Source organism: Astatotilapia calliptera, chromosome 8 (genome assembly GCF_964374335.1).
Source record: "Astatotilapia calliptera chromosome 8, fAstCal68.1, whole genome shotgun sequence".
NCBI classification, from domain to species: domain Eukaryota; kingdom Metazoa; phylum Chordata; class Actinopteri; order Cichliformes; family Cichlidae; genus Astatotilapia; species Astatotilapia calliptera.
This window is the reverse complement of record NC_137429.1, coordinates 1,706,874-1,725,540: the sequence shown is the minus strand read 5'-3', so window position 1 is coordinate 1,725,540 and position 18,667 is coordinate 1,706,874. Positions and strand designations below refer to the sequence as shown.

The 18,667-nt window shown below is 44.6% G+C and overlaps 1 protein-coding gene and 1 long non-coding RNA gene across 4 annotated transcripts in view; one reads left to right on the top strand and one right to left on the bottom strand.

Moving 5' to 3' along the window:
- grid1b (glutamate receptor, ionotropic, delta 1b) overlaps window positions 1-8,588 on the top strand; it is a 585,542-nt gene extending 576,954 nt beyond the window's left edge. For all 3 annotated transcript variants that reach the window (XM_080305280.1, XM_080305279.1, XM_080305281.1), the window contains one exon: window positions 3,449-8,588. In XM_080305280.1, coding sequence (XP_080161406.1) covers window positions 3,449-3,940 — 492 coding nt within the window. In that variant the 3' untranslated portion in view covers window positions 3,941-8,588. The remainder of the gene's footprint in view (window positions 1-3,448) is intronic.
- On the bottom strand, window positions 698-15,711 carry LOC145430349 (uncharacterized). The gene is made up of 2 exons (XR_013910876.1): window positions 14,580-15,711; window positions 698-1,156 (listed from the first exon to the last, which is right to left on the bottom strand). It is a non-coding gene; the product is annotated as an uncharacterized LOC145430349 (long non-coding RNA).
- Window positions 15,712-18,667: the final 2,956 nt, after the last annotated feature.

The window sequence follows — 18,667 nt, the reverse complement described above, 5'->3', positions numbered from 1 at the left end:
GTTTCTAGAAGTCTGCTGGAGAGATGAACTCATCTAGTGTTTGTTGATGGTGCGAGAGACGCTGGTCCAACGTTTACTCCAAAATCTTCCACAGACATTTAGCTGGACTGAGATGAAGTGACAGCATTATTAACATGATTGTCACCCTCAGCCCTCGTGTGGCGGTTCCCTCTAAGCAGGACCATGGCACAAAAAGAGCCCCTCACGAATAATCAAAAATCCAAAGGCTTGTTTGGGCTCCAGCAAGCGCACAGATCCGTCAGTCAGCTGCGGCTTTTAAAACGCGTCACTATACTATCGAGATTTGGTTGAAAACTGAAAGGTGACAACACTTTTCCAGGATTTTGGAAAGATATTGGAAAAACGATTCTTAAGACGAAAAGAAAGACTCTTGCACAAAGTCCTGCAAGAAGACATCTGGTCCTATCAGAGTGAAGATCACGGCCCTCTGCCTGGACCTCAGTGGCTACTTTCAAGTCACAAAGGATGAATAAAGTTTTGTAGATTTTGGTCATTCTACGTTTAAGAAAGAAGATTACCCAGGGTACAACCCTCACCAGGCCCAAAACTGGCCAATGAGCATGCAGCTGGACAGTCGAGTGCTCTTGAAGAACGCTGAGATGGCAACAATGAAAACACTAGGATACAGTTTCACGCGTTGCTGCTAATTTAAAAACAGAAATGCAAACACAAGTTCTTGTCTTTTATCTTTTTTATTGCGCTTGATTGGCAGTTCTGACCAACTTACACAGTCAAGTATTACCTACTATATAAAAGTGTACGCGGCGTCTAAATGGAAATGATTCTCCTTTGCTTATCTTATTCATAATAAGCCTCTGGACAGTGAAAACATATCCTCGTAAGAAGCTGCTGGTCAGAGGTGCAGAGGTGCTCAGGAGGAAGAGATGTGCTTTCACTGTTCAACTAAATTTTGAGTTGAAATGACTTCCTTATACAACCAGAAAAGACAACTTTGACCTTTCATCTTTCCACCAAATCTCAACATCTAGCAAAGTTCTCCTCAGCTGGGTTGGATGTAGAGACACAGTCGATGGTGACCTTTGGTTAATAAGACGTTATCAGATGGAAGATGTCGGTGTTAGAGGCGATCGCCGTGCAGAACAGCCTTCGCTCATCTTCGCAGGGCCACTTGAATCTAAAATGAACCAGAAACAATCAGTAACTGTTCTTATCGCACTTGAGCACAACCCACTCGACAGTCACAGTATTTGCAAAGTAGCAGGAAGCAGAGTGATTTAAAAGGCCCCCCAGTGGGAGCACTCACTAAAAGAGCTGTTTGTTTTCCAAATTAATGGAGACTTTCAGACGGCTGTTCTTCCTCTGCACTTACTTCACCAGCCTGCCTTTAACGACCGGCTGAGGTTTAATCCCTGGCATTTATTTATTTAGGCTAGCTGCCAGTTTGAAAACATATTTTAATGAGGCGCTGGTCGGCTGAAACAATAACCTGAGCTGAGATGTTTTAATTGGCTTTGAGAGGAGCTCTCAGAGGCTGGAGTGGGATCATTCAAAGCAAACACGCTGCATGTTCGTGTGTTGCTTAAAGGTTGGAACAAAGGTACACGATTAGCCTCGGCGCTGCTCCACCGCAGCGCATCGAGATGCTCTGAGAGTCGGAGGCTTCGCTAGTGTGTTTCCACCAGAAGGGCTCTCTGCACCACTCTACATGAAGAAATGTTCATCTGCACGGCTCACACTTTAAATGACTCCGAGACAAACTTCTCCCTTGTTTTTTTCATTTTAAGTCTTCATCCTGCTAACTAAAAGAGCACTGAGGTCAGGTCCTGGGTAGATTTGGTGACACAGAGTGTCGATTGGCCAACAGGAGCATCTGAGAAAATGAAGCTTTGGTTCATTTAATCTACGAGCAAGAAGAAAAGACTAAGCAGGGTGTGATTAGGAGTGCGTGTAATCGGCAGGTCACCAACGTACGAGCAGGCGGCGTCCTTCAGCTTCTCAGTCAGATCGACACCACCACCAAACACCGCGTGAACTCGAGTGCTCTGCAGAGAACCGGCCCTCACACAGCACTCACTGTTTGCAGTTAAAGCCAGCTGCTGGATTGCTAGTTTAACATTTTTAACATTAGCAGTCTGAGACTGCATCCTTTCACCTGACTGAAAATTCACTTTGTGTCATGCATCCAGTCCCTGGATCCAGAATACGGTCTGATTGTGCTCCGAACGTGTCGTAGCTGTAAAGCTTCTCAAATGTCTTTTGTCTGAGCTCATAAAATCTCTCATAATTTAACAAAGCTGCCCAGAACGTTTTGAACAGTCACATGATCTGTTTATCAGTGGAATAAAATCATGAACAGCGATTTTCAGTCCATGCCAGTAGTAATCCCAACAGTGTGACAGTAAAACAGACTCGAAATGATCAAACCTGCGGGGGTGGGGTAGTTGCATGCCTTCTGTATTATGTGCTGCTAACACTGCACCATGACTGAATATGTATGTGGTATTAATCTGTAATGTGTCGTGTGCATTGTGTTGAGTGTCGCCGGTGTCACTGTGAGTTCCTGGGACTAATCTCACTGTGTTTCTGGACTGAAGCGAGCCCGATGCTGGAGCCAGGCTGCGTTCAGGAATGTTAGCTGCTTTGCTGTAAAGCGATTGGCCGCTTTAAGACCCTCTCCTAAAACATCATCCGGCCGGGCTGCAGCAGTCGCACGCGGACGTGTCGAGAATCTGGCCTCAGATTCAAAGCCTCGCTTTCACTATGCGAATCACGCCTCCTTCCTCCCGCACGCCCCTCGTCCTTTATCTTCCCCTGACCAGTGTACTAAAGCAGACCTGCGGTTCAACAGGGAAACACTCGGGTGTCTATTAATACCTAACAAGTATGCATGTCTGCAGTCAGCAGGAGATGCATCGTCAGCCAGTGTGTGCTAGGAAACCAATTCTCTGATCCTCCTGTGACGAGCGTAGCAGCTCCGAGGGCGGCGAGGGCAGAGAAAGCACAAACATAGCTTCAGTTTATGAATCTAAAATTGATCTCAGATGTGATTCATGACAATCTCGACATAGTCAAGCCTCCAACAGCTCTGCAGCACACGACAGTCAGCTTGGCTCCAGGGTCGGTTTCCTCCATACATCAAGCCTTTACTGCTCACTGGCCAAGTTTGATTTCAAGTTGCACATTCAGATTGGTTTCTGTGGCCTCAGTTTCCACTGGGCTCTTCAAACCAGACTACAAAATGAAACCGGGCCGGTCTATCAGCTGGATCGCTGATAGAAGCTCGTCAGTTAAAAAAAAACCCATATCAGATTGAGAATGCATGGAGCACACGCTGACCTGAATCAGTCTGAGAAATCGGCCCATCGCCAATCTCAGCCTCTGTGTCCCTCCCTCCCTCTCTCCCTCCCCCTGTCTCTCCACTGTCCTCCTCCATCCCCACCCCACCGCCCCACTCCTCAACTTATAGGACAAGGAGGTGAATCTGGAACAGGTGCATCGTCGTATGAACAGTCTTTTGGACGAGGACTTGGCCCACAAGCAGATCCCCGGCCCCTCTATCGAGATCTCTGCGCTGGACATCGGCAGCATGCAGCCCAGCCAGGCCTCTCTGGTCCCGGGCCCGGAGTCCAGGCGGGACTACCCGCCCTCGGGCCTCGCTGTGACCACCTTCCTCCCCGGGGAGGGGGGACCACCTCCTCCTCTTCCCCATCCTCACCATGGGGGGACCCTAGGCAGGACGCTACCCCCATCCCAGGGCCCTGGCAGCAGCACGTTGCCCCCGCACCACCCGCTCAGCAGCACCAACCTCAGCGGCACCATGCAGTGCAAACACAGGGCACCCAACGGGGGGCTCTTCCGGCAGAGCCCTGGCAAGACACCCATGCCAATGTCCTACCAGGCAGTCTCCGCAGGACCCATACCCGAAGCCATTGAGGCCACCCACAGTACATCGATATAAGATCGGAGGGGTAAAAGGGGGGCGGTGGGTGGGAGGGAGGCTGCTCTCTGGACCTGGGTCCAGGTTCGGATGCGAGGCGGGTTGGGGAACCCTAGAGGAAAATTATTATAGAGGAAAAAAACATATATGTACAAAGTAAAAAGATTTTGTATCTCACTATCTGTTCAGAAACACACACACGAAAAATCTAACAAAAAACAACAAAAAGCGGGCGGCGGGCTGGAGGGTGTAATTTTTCTCGTGTACATATCTGTAAATACCAAGAGAACGAAGTGAGGTTAAAGTGTATTTTGAATATTCTCAATTTTTGAAGTTGAGTTATAAAAACAAACAAAATGAGATAAAAAAAAATATAAACATTGATGAAAAAGTTATGACTGTTTGAATGGCTTTGTAAATTTTGTTCAATTAAACAATGACGCGAAATTCATTGTGATTGTTTTCTAAGTGCCGAAATTAAACGATGTCTTTCCACAACTCATTGATGTAAACGACTACCCATGATGCACCGCTGTAGGGACATTTTTAGTGGTGGACACCTACTGTTATGCACCTCTGTACCAACCCTATATATATCTTCAGCATCGGACAAAAAAAAATCACTCTTTGTTTTTTCCCCATTTGTATTAAATATATAATATACATAGTTTTTTCCAAGCAAAAGTCTACATTCTTTTCTTACGTTGACTGTAAATGATGTTCATTCAAACACTGAGGGGGAACAAGCGGGTTTTTATTGGGTTCATATTTTACACACAGCTCAATGGTTTGTTTTTATAGCGAGTTTTTATTTGGCGTCAGTACTGTCCAGGTGAGAGTCTGTTTGTGACGAGCAAATGAGCGAAGAAGAGTACGTACGGCTGCGAGCGCACCAACCGCTGTCTTTAGGTCAAACGATGATGCAGTCATGCAAGCCTGGCCTCTTTGTGGAACACGACAGGGTGTAGAACCGTGGCTCCCTACCCACGCGGTACAGGTCTTAGTCTTAAAGTCAAATATCATATTTTTGAACTGTAAATGCAGTCGCGCGTTTGACGTGATGAAATCTCCCAACAGTTTCTGTAGTCCCGTTTAACCACTTACTACAAAAACCTTTTCTGGGTCACGTTAAAGCTTCAAAATTACGAGAATTGCTTCTGTATTTTAAGCTGTGGAAAGAAATGAACATGTTTAGGGTTGGATGAACCACAGACCTTTAGACATCAAACAGAAACCAACCCGACTTCGAGATGAGGAAATCAGGAACACAAAAACACTTGTTCTGGGTTTCAGAGAGATGCTTGCACCTTCTAAATGATGAATAGTTTTAGAGTTCGTCTTCTTCATCGCACCACCAGCAAACCAGTGAAAATCAGTTACAGTCTTTTTCTATGAAACTCTGTCCAGATGCTTTTAGACTAATGAAAAGTTGGCACCAATTTAAAACAAGTACTGGCATGCTTCCCAACTCTGAGACAGACCCTCTTGTTAGCCAAATATATACAAAAAACCAGAAACGGTCCAGAGTATCAGCCAGCCTGGTATTCATTTTATTTGATATTTTTGAGCTTCTGTTTGTATTTGAAGGAAGTGTCAGATTCAAATTGGTGCCAGAACGATTGATGGTTATTAATTTATTCAAACAAACTTCGACAACAGTCGAAGTCTGAAAGTCTGAAATTACAGACCTGAAACACAAGAAAAGTTGTGACAGATCAAACGTATTCGCCTTTCCATCCTTACTCTTACTAACCGCTCCCACAGAGTTCCTAAAGGAGGGCCGACACTTTTGTTTTCAGGCAGTCGTAATGCTTCGTTTGTGGCCAAATATCGAAGCTCGGCCGAGTTCCAACAGCGGTCGGTGTGAACGCAGCCTTAACCTTAAGAAAAAATATAAAGGTACTAAATATATATGTCTTTAATTTTTATACTCGAGAATTTTACGTCACGCTCTCGTACGCAAGTTTCGTCTTGCAAAGCAGTGCAGTTATTCTAACGAGGAGTGAGAGAGTGACTCAGAGAGGCATCGTATTTAATAATAATAATAATAATGGATACTTTATTGATCCCCATGGGGAAATTACTTGTTTTTCTCTGCATTTGACCCATTCACTCAGTGAAGCAGTGGGCAGCCCACTAAGCAGGCGCCCGGGGAGCAGTGTGTAGGGACGGTACCTTGCTCAGGGGTACCTCAGGGTAGCCGTTAAGTGGATTCAAACCGCCGATCTTCCGATCATGGGGCGACCACTTTACCTACTGAGCTATCCCTGCCCCACAAGTCATTCCTAATGAGATCCATTATCACCTGCAGGGATGACAGAGGGCGTCATTACCCAAAGTGCAGACAGAGGCTCATGATGATGGCCGTTCTGCAGGTGCCATACCTCAACTGCTTGTAAAACAGAGGGAAGTTAAATATATTTGCTAAACACTGGATAGTATTTTCTCTATAGGATACTGTGAGAGGAACATTTATGGTAAAAGTATTTAACAACAGAAATATATAAAACGACCATATCACCCCCACCTTTTTGCTTTTACAAGCACGGTTAACGTGCATCTATGGGCCTAATGACTGTCGACTTCATTTACATTAGCCTGACGCTGGCTGTTCGGATCTATGTTGATCACACACAGTTTTCAGGACATTAGCAGCAAAACGCAGACCCGCTCATCTCTCCATTTATAGAACGTGTACGTGGGCAGAGGAAACTGAGGAACCTTAACTTGTCAGAATGAAGAGCTTTAGTTCCAAAACTGTAGATCGGACATCGAATCTTGTGTTGTTGGTAGGTTTGTGGTTGTTGGACAGGCGGCAGATTAACTCGTTCCTTAAACTACAGACACAAGCGTTCTGTGGAGGTTTTACTGTCCGGTTCTGTCGCACAGCACTTCTTCCACACTGGGGAAACCCAGACTGAAAGATTTTTAAGTGTCCATATCATGTATGTCCACTCTATTCTTACAGACAGACAGTCAGACAGCAGAAATACTGGAGCTGAAGCCTTCTAACAGCGAGTTGTTTTTGGGCAGTCCCTTAGAAAAGATGACCAGGGGTGGGGAACTCCAGGCCTCGAGGGCCGGTGTCCTGCAGGTTTTAGATTTCATCCTGGGTCAACACACCTGACTCAGATGATTAGTTCATTATCAGGCCTCTGGAGAACTTCAAGACATGTTGAGGAGGTCATTTAGCCATTTAAATCATCTGTGTTGGATCAAGGACACATCTAAACCCTGCAGGACACCGGCCCTCGAAGCCTGGAGTGAAGTAGATGATGCTTTTATCACTGTGTGCAGAGCAAGCACACTCCCTAATGTCTCCTTAAGGGTGCCCCCCAACGGCAGCAGTCTCCATCATATTAAGCTCAACTCTGAAGTTTCTGCAAATGAAAAAAATCCTTCAGAGCTTTTTGCTTTTCAAGCAAACAATTTGACACCAGAATAATAAAAACATTCTTTATTAATTCAGATAGGTTTGCTACTAAACCACAACACATCCAACAATTACAACCCGAGGAAAAAATGTGACCTCGTAAACTCTTGGAAACATCCCCAACAAAGCCTATTTGTCCAGTATTTTTCAGTGTTCACACCGAGGTGTTGACCCAGATCAAAATTTAGAAAAACGGTCCAGAACAAATCTGATCTACGTCCTCGATACCACCGGAAACCCCAGTATGGGTCCACTGCCCAAAAGCCAAAGCTGTTGAACAGGTGGCTTTAATGTTGTGGCTGATTGAATCCAGTGGTCTGTTAAAGACTCAACCACAAAACACAGAGATTTAGGAATAAATTCTTCCAGCACCAATGACAAGCCGATGTACTTCTTTGTTTCGCACCATGCAAAAGCATGTTATGGCTCTTATCAATGACAGGTTAAAGGTAACATTTACAGTTTGTCCCCGACTACGCATACACGCAGTACCGCTCTCACGTAACACCTTAGAGTGTGGATAAAATACTTGGTTCTGTTGCTGTTCATTCATGCTCCTAATTCTTGATCACTTGAGAAATGTAACTGTAAAAGCACTGTGCCGAATCACTCAGATCATAGGACCAAGGTTTGTTTTTCATAGCTGTATTAAATCTGAGTCATTGAACTGGGAAGAAAAAGTTTAACGTGTGACTGTGAAGATTTACGTTGTTGCCAAGCAGAAATGTTCATTATTCAGTTTCACCATGATTCTGTTAGAGCTCTGCTGAAACGCTAATGTTCTGTGTCTGTGTGAAAACCAATTCTCCGGTGACACCAAGTAAAACCTGCCATGTGTTTCATCCTGTGCGTAAACGGACACGCAGAAACGTGACGGTCCTCGACTCTGACGCAGCTCCCATCTGAACACACTCTATATGGATGTTTTCTTACTGTGTCAGTAGTTGCTTCTCTGTCGTGAACCAACTTGCTTTTTGCACTGTGCTCCACCACGTGACGGACGGACAGAGCGAGGTTACGATTGGTCAGCAATGAGGAAGTGACCGGGAGGGCGGGGCGATAAGGGCCTACGTGTGTCCTGTTTATGTTCGAACTCCAACACCCCGACAGAGGATGAAAACATGAACTGTCAGAGCATACAGACTGTCACAGTACATCTAAGGGAGACCCTTATTTTATTTATGAATATGCTGCTTGGAGTTTCTTAAACTTTAATAAAGAAATATGGTTTACAAATCTGTTTCTGATATGTGTCACTGACAACACGTCTCTTCTACTTAATGCAAACTGTTACCGTGATATTGTCAAGAAGCAGCAACCTCCGAGGGTAAACTGTGCCAAAAGCAGCACTTCCTCTAATATCCAAAAGAATCAGTCCTCGTAGACTCGTATATTATAATGTCTGTTTGCCGAGTGCAGTTCCAGTGATTTATTGGCATGGCCCTGATCACTGCCACTGATTAACGGGTATCTGTGTCTGCTCGTTGTACCCATACCTTGTTAGTGTTAGGCCGCAGTCACACAGGCCTATAGATCGGTCAGGGACTCCATGGTAACCAGCAGTTGCTGGTTAAAAATGTGTGACTATTTGGCGAGTGTTTTCAGGAGGTTGTTTGCTGTTGTTAAATGTGCTGCACTGCTTTGGTTGCTCACAGATTGCTGCTGTCCTCAGTAGTCTGCAAATGGTCTGCAAACATGTGACAACTACTTACCAACCAACTGTGAAAATGTGAAGAGTGCGACTGGAAGCAGAGACTGTTTGCCTTCAAAGTAAAAGCAGTAAGGCATGACTTTTACTTTGAAGACAAATGGTCTCAGTTTCTGGTGTGCTTTGACTTTTTCACTGCTGCTTGGTGGTTGGAGAGTGTTAGCAGACCGGTTGGTATCTGCTTGTGTATCTATCCCACTTATCGGTTCCACTTGCACCACAATCGTGTGATTTGAGTTTGTGTGCTGGAGGAGGAAAAAGCGGCGCGGTCTACAGTGGATATGGACGTTACCGTTATATCTGTCACATGAAAAGGTCGAGAGCACGATGGACAGAAACAGCTGCATTATGCTGCTAACACAACTTCAGCTGTGTGCAAGCATCTGCACAGACAGCATGCTAACACTAAGCTAGCCACAAACCCAGAGTGGAAGCTGAGCAAGTGCCGACGCCAGAAGCCAGACCCTGAACTTCAACAGGTAACAAACCGATGAGCAGTCAGGCTGGAGCCGCCGTTTCTACCTGTTCATGTTTCTAAAGCAGAATCACCATGGCAATGGCTTCAGAGTGTCTTTATGCTGTGTTTTCATCTTTGTGTGTGTCCTCATTATGATAGAGGTTTGTGTTGTGTGTGTGATGTAGCCTGTAGGTTTATACTGTTAACTGGTAACGATGAGACTGTTTCAGGTCATTTTACAGAGAAATGCAAATACATTCTCCTTGGAGTAATTAAGTACTGAACTGCATTACTTTTAAGAAAGTGTTATGTGTAATGTGTGTAAGCAGCCAAAACAGTCCTGAAACTAATGGTATCTTTTATATACTTTACTCTGACACTTACACCAGCAAACTTAAACTCTGAACCATCTCATTTTCTTTCAAAGCAATCAGCAGGTAACACTTTTCCTTGTTAATTTAAATTCCCCCCAAATTGCATAAAAGTGGCCGTCAGTATCCAAGGTGACATCTTCAAATGTGCAACCAGGACCCTAAAGTCCAAATCAGCTGTTTCCCGTCATGTAGCAAATCATCATGTTTGACAAGTGGAACCAAAAGGTCTGACATGTTTATGTCATAATTCAATGTCAGCCATGCATTTTGTGTTCTGTGAGTGCCTCGGTGTGTCCCAGCTGCTAAGATGAAGTAAAACTGAACACCAGCATTTCCAACATCAGCTCTGAATGCGTCTCTTTGTCCTCGACTGCAGACTGGACTGAAAATGATTGGGTTTGTAACTGTTAATTGAATCAAAATAAATGCATCATGTTTAGCTGTGACAAATTCTGAGATTATATTTTGTATAATGTCTAAAGAAACAGAAGGAAAGTAAAATAAACCAGGCCTCTCAGTAGTCTGTGTGTACACTCGGCTCAAGGTTGGAGCTTTTTCTCAGTTCTCCACTGATTTTCATGAAATTGAGTTTGGTGATTGGTGCTGGAAACAAATCTGTCCTGTGCCTGTGGCTGTGGTGGAGGAGGTCGAAGAGCACCGGGAGACAACTTTCAATAAAGCCATCAACAAAGACTTCCAACAAAATCAGCAGGTTTGTTCGAAACTAGCTTTTTACGTTTGAGGCAAATCAAGAGGCTGAAAACACCAGGCGCACACAGATTTAACAAACAACCACTTTCCTCGGGTCCTGATGCCAGAAAATCTACATTGTTGTCACATGTTGGTGTCACATGCTGCATGCATTTTGACATTAGTATATTAGAGGCCACAGAGATTACAGGTTTTTGTCCTGTCACTGCTGCTATAACATGCTGGGATTCGTGCTGCTGTCAAAGGCACCTTGTGTCCAATATTACCTGATACCCAGACAATTACTCATCGAATAAAATTGGACTAAAATACAGCTACAAGATCAAACTTTCCTTTTTGCTAATGGGGGATTCCCATGATGCACTGGGTGTTTCTTCTTCACTCACTATGTATTAACAGACCTCTCTGCATTGAATCATATCTGTTATTAACCTCTGTCTCTCTTCCACAGCATGTCTTTATCCTGTCTTCCTTCTCTCACCCCAACCAATCACAGCAGATGGCCCCGCCCCTCCCTGAGCCTGGTTCTGCCGGAGGTTTCTTCCTGGTAAAAGGGAGTTTTTCCTTCCTACTGTCACCAAAGTGCTTGCTCATAGGGGGTCATAAGATTTTGGGGGTTTTCTCTGTTATATTTTAGGGTCTGTACCTCACAATGTAAAGACTGTTTTTATGATTTGGTGCTGAAAATGAATTGAAAATGAACCAAATTGTTCATAAAGTAACTGATACATTCTGACCTCGCAGGTTTGGGTTTTAAAGCTTTGTGCAGCACTGACTGGGAGGTAGAAGAGGCCAACAGGTGGTATCGGTTAAAAACCAGTCATGACGTGGGGGTATTTGTGAGTATTAGAAGTGTACACATCATTTGCGATTTTGTGCCTTGTTGCCCGAGGAGAAAAACATTAAAGATTATTTTTTAATGTTTCTTCAGAAACACTTTCTCCTGGTTTCAGGTAACGGCTGCCCAGCTGCAGCGTGAGAATCCTCTCCAGAGTCCGTGCTTTGATAACAGCAGGACGTCTCTCCGATACAGGGAACCAACCATCTTCTCTGAGAGGTAAACGCCACTAACACGTTAAAAATTCCCCTTAAAGTCTCCGTGCACGTCAAACATTTACAAACTCATAATAGAAATGTTTTGGTGTTTAAAAGCTAAAATGACTGCAGTCGAAGCTACAAGGTCTCTGGATCTGCCAGCGTTTAATGAGATATTGGTCCGCACACGTTCTCCTCATCTCCAGTTCAAATGTGATCAATGACTCTGCTTATGACGCCAAACACATCATTTCATGTGTGATCTGTTGCCAGATTTTTCAGCTTTTCTCTTTAAATATCACACCGAACTGAACATTTTGGTGTCATATCCAAAGATATGATCTCCGAAACACTAATTTAAAAAACTCACCTGCGTCTGATCAGAGACGTCACGCTCCACTGCCAGACAAAAGGAAAAATGTCACCAGGAAGTCTGAAATCTTTGGGGGTTTAAATTTGGAGTTAAACAGACAGGACATTTTATTTGGGCAAAGGGAACGACGCCAGGAGGGACGTGAAGCTGGACAAGTTGTTCACCAAGAGAAAGCAGATGGGCGGACTTTAATTTGTCTCACACTGTGTGCCTGTAAGCTGTTTTTAAGGGGAGATTATTTCGTCTAAGGCTAATCCTTCCAATCAACACCATTTTCAGTGTTAGTCGGTCCCTGGAGCCATTTAATGCTTTTCACTCCAAGCAACCTGAAAATGTAGCACTTGCTCTGAGTCTGTTTTCAACAACCTGGAGATCAGCCTCATCCACACTGCTCACAGCTTTGAAACAACTTTACTTTTTCTGTTGTTTTGATTTTCTCTGAGCCCCCCCCCCCCTCCCATAAATACATGCAGAGGGATTTGAGATCCTTTAAACTGTGGTTGTTCCAACCTCCTCTCTCGCCACATTAGAAGTCTTTTCTTACCGGTTTGATCGGATATCTTCAGGAATCATCCTTCAGGGTTTTGAGATCATGTTTATTCTCAGATACTTTCATCTAAGCTGGCTGCATTTCAGAAACACACACTGCTGTTCAAACTGTTTGTGAGGGGCACCCAATCAGAAGAAAATTACCTTAAAGTGGGAGGAGCTTAAGCAGCTTGTTTCAGGCATTGTGTACTTAAAGCAAAGTGTGTCTTTAAACCAAAACAACCAGTTTTGTGACTTAAACCTGAGAAAACAACGAGGAGTAAAATACTAAGTAAAAAGTAAACAATGCCAGTGTAGCGACAACTCTGAGTTAGTTACCGTGGTAACAAACCATGTTTCTCTCAGACTCCTCCCAGCAGTGTGTGCTGCTGAATGACGCTCAGACGTGATCAAGCCTGGATCCAGTTCAGATCCAGTCTGGGTCTGTTTCGGATCTGCCCACAGTGGTTTATTTACTCCATGATCCATATTCCTTATTCAAAGTCCATCCAAGTTATTCTCAGAAAGCTGCCCTGTGTTTTCTCACTTCCATGTTAAACTGTAAAACTAGAAAGTTAAAACTAGTTGCTGTGAGAGAAACTGCAGCAGGGAACAGTACTGTTCTTCGGCAGCACACATTGCCGCTGCGTCTGAATGAATGTAAGGTGACGTTGCTCGTGTTTTACAGCCCTGGCATATTCTGTAAGGTAAAATAACATCACTGGTTCATAAGTAACAGTGAGCCAGTGAGCAGAGGAGACATTTCTGTGGATCCTCGAGCCTCCCCCTCCCTCTCTCTGCTGCATCCAGCCGTCAGTGCGCCTGGCAGAAAACATCCTCTGCTCTGTCAATTAGGGGGAAGATTTAGTCGGATGCACCGCGAGGAATATTTAAACCGACACACCGGGATGTGCGGGATGTCAGCTGTCCCCTGGCTTTTAATGTTGGCTCTGCAGCACGTTTAGCTGTCACCACGGCGACTGTCGGGGTAGACAGTCGACTTGACTAAATGGTTACATGTGCCACCTGCTCTGACGAGCCGGCAGATGGAATATCTGATTTTTCACGGGTGAGGTGTCTCGCTGGCGTCGTGTTTCGCTGAGCAGTCGGACATGTGACAAAGTGACGGGTACACGAAGTGACGCCAGAGGTGAAAGATGGCTTAGCTGGCTGTTAGCTTTTTTGCTAACTGAATGATAGGTGGATGGATAGATGCAGCGTATCTGTCAAATTCTGCAAATCAAATTTTAAGCCTATAAGAATTCAACAAGGAAAATTTAGCTTTCCTGGCAGAGCAAATGCACAATAAGGCTGAGCAGCAAACGTGATATTAACATGGATTTGTTTCCCCCAAATACTGACACAACTTTCCAAAGAGCAGGTGGAGGAACTGAGAAACACTTTGCTACATCGCTCCTTCATTTACCAAAGCTCTGCAACTGTTTGAAACCTGAGCAGACAAGCTGCTGTGTTTCTTAAAGATACATTTTCCCATACAGTCACGACTACAGGCAAGCATGACATTGGAATAGATATGCAGGTACGGTGGCCCTGAAAGGTCAAACACACTGCGACTTAAGAAAACACCAGTAAATAGAAAAATACAGCGAAAGCACACAAAACACAACAGAAATAGAAAAAAATACAGTAAAAGCTCACAAAAAGAAAAGAAAACATCTCAGATGACAGCAAAAGTATTTTTGGGAAACAGAAAAGTCACAGAAGTGACATGCTAACAGCTAACAGTAAACAGCTAACAGCAAACTGCTAACAGCTAATAGTAAACAGCTAACTGCTAACAGCTAACAGTAAACAGCAAACTGCTAACAGTAAACAGCCAACAGCAAACTGCTAACAGCTAACAGTAAACAGCTAACAGCAAACTGCTAACAGTAAACAGCCAACAGCAAACTGCTAACAGCTAATAGTAAACTGCTAACAGCAAACTGCTAACAGCAAACTGCTAACAGCTAACAGTAAACAGCTAACAGCAACTGTGTATCTAAGTATCACCTGAATCGTGTCATTAAAACACACATACCTGCATTCTTGAGTGGCATTCTCTGCAGACATGCTCCATCCAGTTGACGGTACAGACCAAAACCCTGTGGTTACAGCCGCTCAATCTCCTGCTGTTGTTTGGTTTCACAATTTTGTCCTTTCATATGTTGCCTTTGTACTAATTTTGATCTAACACATAGTTCTAACTATTTTTATTGACACATTCGATACTTTTTGAGACAGAGGTTCGCCTGTCCACCCGTCCATCCTCGTTATCCGGTTCGGGGATGAAGTTTGTCCCGGCTGTCCTAGAGTGAGAGACGTGGTACAGTCTCTCACAGGACCAACAACCTTTCTTACCCACATTCACCTACAGCCAATTTCGAATCACCAGACAACACAAACCCCGCCCACACACCAAGAAGCTCCAGGTCTGACTCCGCTGGCCGGCTGGGGCCTTTCTGTTTGCAGGTTTGTACAATCATATATAAATTCTTGGCTTGATTTCTTCTCTCCTCCTCACCGAAAGGATCTTTTCACTTTTTCAGTGTCGGTTACACTCAAACCTTTTGCTACCCTGTGGCATAACTCTGCTTAAAAATACAGGATAATCTGCTTTCCTTGTACTACTTAAGTTTCAGAGCACTTAGTGCGTTTGTATGGCACATCCCTCCTCCTCCTCTTCCCCTGCTGCTGAGTTGTGCCTTCTGGATAAAACAGCTCATTACTCACTTTACCTCCAGCAGCTGGAAGAAATAAAAGCCAATATGATTGTGAGAGTCCAGTTGTGCCGGGCAGTTATGGGCCATTATATGGTTACAGGCTGAGCCGCTGTCACACAGGGAGATGGGTCCGTGTGTGTAAATCAAGCGAGGGATGGCGTGAAGCCGTGAGGTTATGTTATCATGGCTGAGCTGTGCACATGAAATACAGGGGAGGGACTCTGAAGCCACACGGGCATGAAATGGAGGCTGCTTCACTGTCATAAATATGCAGATTCACTGAAAGTGCTGCAAACTCCTGCCATCGCTCGGCCACAGCGCACTTACTGAAGACGAGTAGCTCGGGAGGGGAAATAAACCAGCTGGAATTTCTGCTCTGTATTCTCGATATCTGTTTTTCTAAAACGAAAAAGAAATCCCAGAGAATCTCTGAAAAGCCCACGAGGCGGTTTAACAGCAGTTAGCAAAGTTTGGAGGTATTTCCACAATCCTCCATGATTCTTCTGTGCAGCTGGGCTCTGCCTGCAAGGAAAAGACATTCCCACACCCACGACCAGGAGAGCAGCATGGACACTTCCTGTCTGTGCTGCATTTTCATCATCAACTAAAGGAGGCCATCGGTATGCAAAGTCACTCGTCTTTCAGCATTCACTATTCAGCAGTGAGAGGTGTCGCTGAGACTTATTTAGCAGGTCACCAAGATAACATACTCTGTGCATGAGAAGAATGCGTGGCTGAGTCAAATCAAAGCTTAAATCGAACTTTATATGTTTTTATATGCTTACTTGTGTGAATGATTGATCTTCTAACACTTTATTAGAACGCTGGTTTGAGTCAAGGAGGCTGTTTAACCTGCAGTCAGCTGAGACTGAAGGAGTCACCTGGATGAATGACGAAACGTTTCTCCCACTGAAAACGTCCAGATGAACAGAATCAACTTTTCGGGGTTCTAATACTTTAAAACATATAAGGTTAATCAGAGTGTGCAAAGTGCAAGTCTTCTATTTCCCCTCTTGAAGAACAAAGTGTTGGCATGGGTCCATCCTGGTGGCACTCTATGTTGTTGCCCCAATAGAAGGAGTTCTAGTAAAGCTGTTCTGTGGCCATAAGCTGTGTGTAGTGACCAACAGAATCAGACTGTTTATAAGCAGAGCAGATGAGCTTCCTCCAGAGGACCCCTGGGACCAGCCTCAGCCTCAGGGAAAGGTTGAAGACTTCTGTCATTTCCAGGGAAATCAGGGGACATCAACACTCCTTCACACTCAAAGGAACCCCTTGAGGTGGTTCATCTGAACATGTTGCCTCCTGAACGGCTCATACATGAGTTGTTTTGGGCATGTCATACCAGAAGGAGTCCCTGGGGAGACCCAGGGGATGCTGGAGAGATTATCGGTGCCCCCACAGGTAATCCTGAAGCCATAGTTGTTCACTTCTGCTCAGACTGCCGCCCCCGTGACGCAGACCCAGATAAACAGCAGATAATCCATGGTTGGATAGACGGACAGTATTTGACACAAGGGAGGAGCACTGGTTTGAACCAATAAGCTTTTAGCTAGCAGGAGTCCCCCTGGGTTCCATAATAGTACCACTGCAGGTCTGCATATATATCAGGATAGTTTTTAGTCTGAGGACAGTTTTTTATGGCTCATCTGCTTCAGTCATGTGTGACATTTAAATTGCAAACTGGAAAGTGTAGCTAGCTAAACAAATATTTTGTTTTCCCTTTTTGTAAAAGGTAGAAATAAGGTTTTTCCCTGCAGAAGAGGAAACATTTGAGCTTTTTATTATTATTTTGCTTTTACTTTTACTGCATCGTGGATACCTGCTCGTTATGAATGCACCTGACCGCGACAAAAATAAATGAGACAGTTTATACCTTTGTGCTTTACATTTTATTACTGGTTATGGAAATGGCATAAATCCCTGTTCTCATCAATTTGTTGCTGCTAAGTGGCCCCACTGGATCCAAACCTGCAAATTAAAACAGGAACTGTGGCAGCAGGAAACAAACACCTCCCGGACTCTAAAATGACTGTTTTTGTCAGTGAAGTCTGGTTAATGGCTTCACTTCGTTCTCAGCACTGCCTGAGTGCAGGTGAAGTGGTGAAAATGTTCTAAAGATAGCTTCCCCTCAAAGAATCCATACTGGTTCTTTGAGGGGTTTAGCCGCTGTGCCAGCTGGTGACACCCCACAGAATGAAAGCAGGCTGCAAAAGGTTTTATTTGAAACTTGCAGCAGCTCCTCAGTGAGGAACAATTAGATTTTTAAATGAGTTTAAAAGCAGAGCGTGGTTTTCGGTCTGTGTTGAACATCTTTTTCTTCAGCCGTCAGTCTCCACCTCCCCCCTTCTCTGCTGCTGTATGTGCAGCAGAGCGGCAGCTCAATGTGATGGTTCAAATCACAACCTCACAGCAACAAGCTTTGAATCTGTGTGGAGTTTGCATCTTCTGGTGATTCTTATTCGGCCGTGGGTGGGAATGACCGACTCTGTCCTGTTCTTCCCTGTCCTAGGCTCAAACACAACTCCAGACTGGAATTGTTTGCATTGATGGAGAAAAGCTGTTTGTTTGGTTAAAAGTTCTTTAAAGTCACGACGGATCATCTTCTAGTGAGGTGTTCTTTAAAATTCAGCTCAGTGTCACGTAAGCTTCATTTTTCCACTATCCATCCTTTTTCTTCTACTGATCCATGACTCTCCCCGGTAACATCGGCCAGTTTTTCCTGGGACATCTCCAGGCGCTCCAGGCCCGTTGAGGAAAATGCTTTTAGAGGTAGTTGTTGGTCTAACCAGGGTTTCCTCTGAGTTGGGCCTAGAAAGCATCCTAGTCAAATGCCCAAACTACCTCAGCTTCCTCTGTTCACCTCAGAGGACCAGTAGATCTGCTCTTCAACCACAGACCAGTTCAGCAGTTTGTCAGCAAACTCATACTTGTGGTCACTGCCCAGAGCTCACGGCTGTGGGGGAGGGGCCGAATGTCGACTGAATGATAGACGTGAACGCCTTCGATCGTGTTAACGTGCAGGTTCACAGCAGTGAATCGAGTAATTTAACAACAATTCGTGATCGTTGCGAAGAGTGGATGAAAACAAACTGAAACAAAGAACAAGCAGAATCCACCCTCGATCTCCATCCTCCGTGTACAGTCTTTGCTGCTGCTGCACGCCAAACACCACCTTATCTCCGAGACGCAACAACGGACACGATGGCGGTATTTGACGCCCCTGCAGTGGAGATGGTTTGGCTGCAGGCAGTTAGTTACGGTTTTTCTTCAACAACACTTTGTTCTCAGTAAGATCACTGTCACATCACATGATCACGCGCTCTCATGACACCGTCATATGTTGAGCACTATTGTATTTCACTGGAGTCCTCTGAGTGTATGTATGAGTGTATCGTGTTAATGT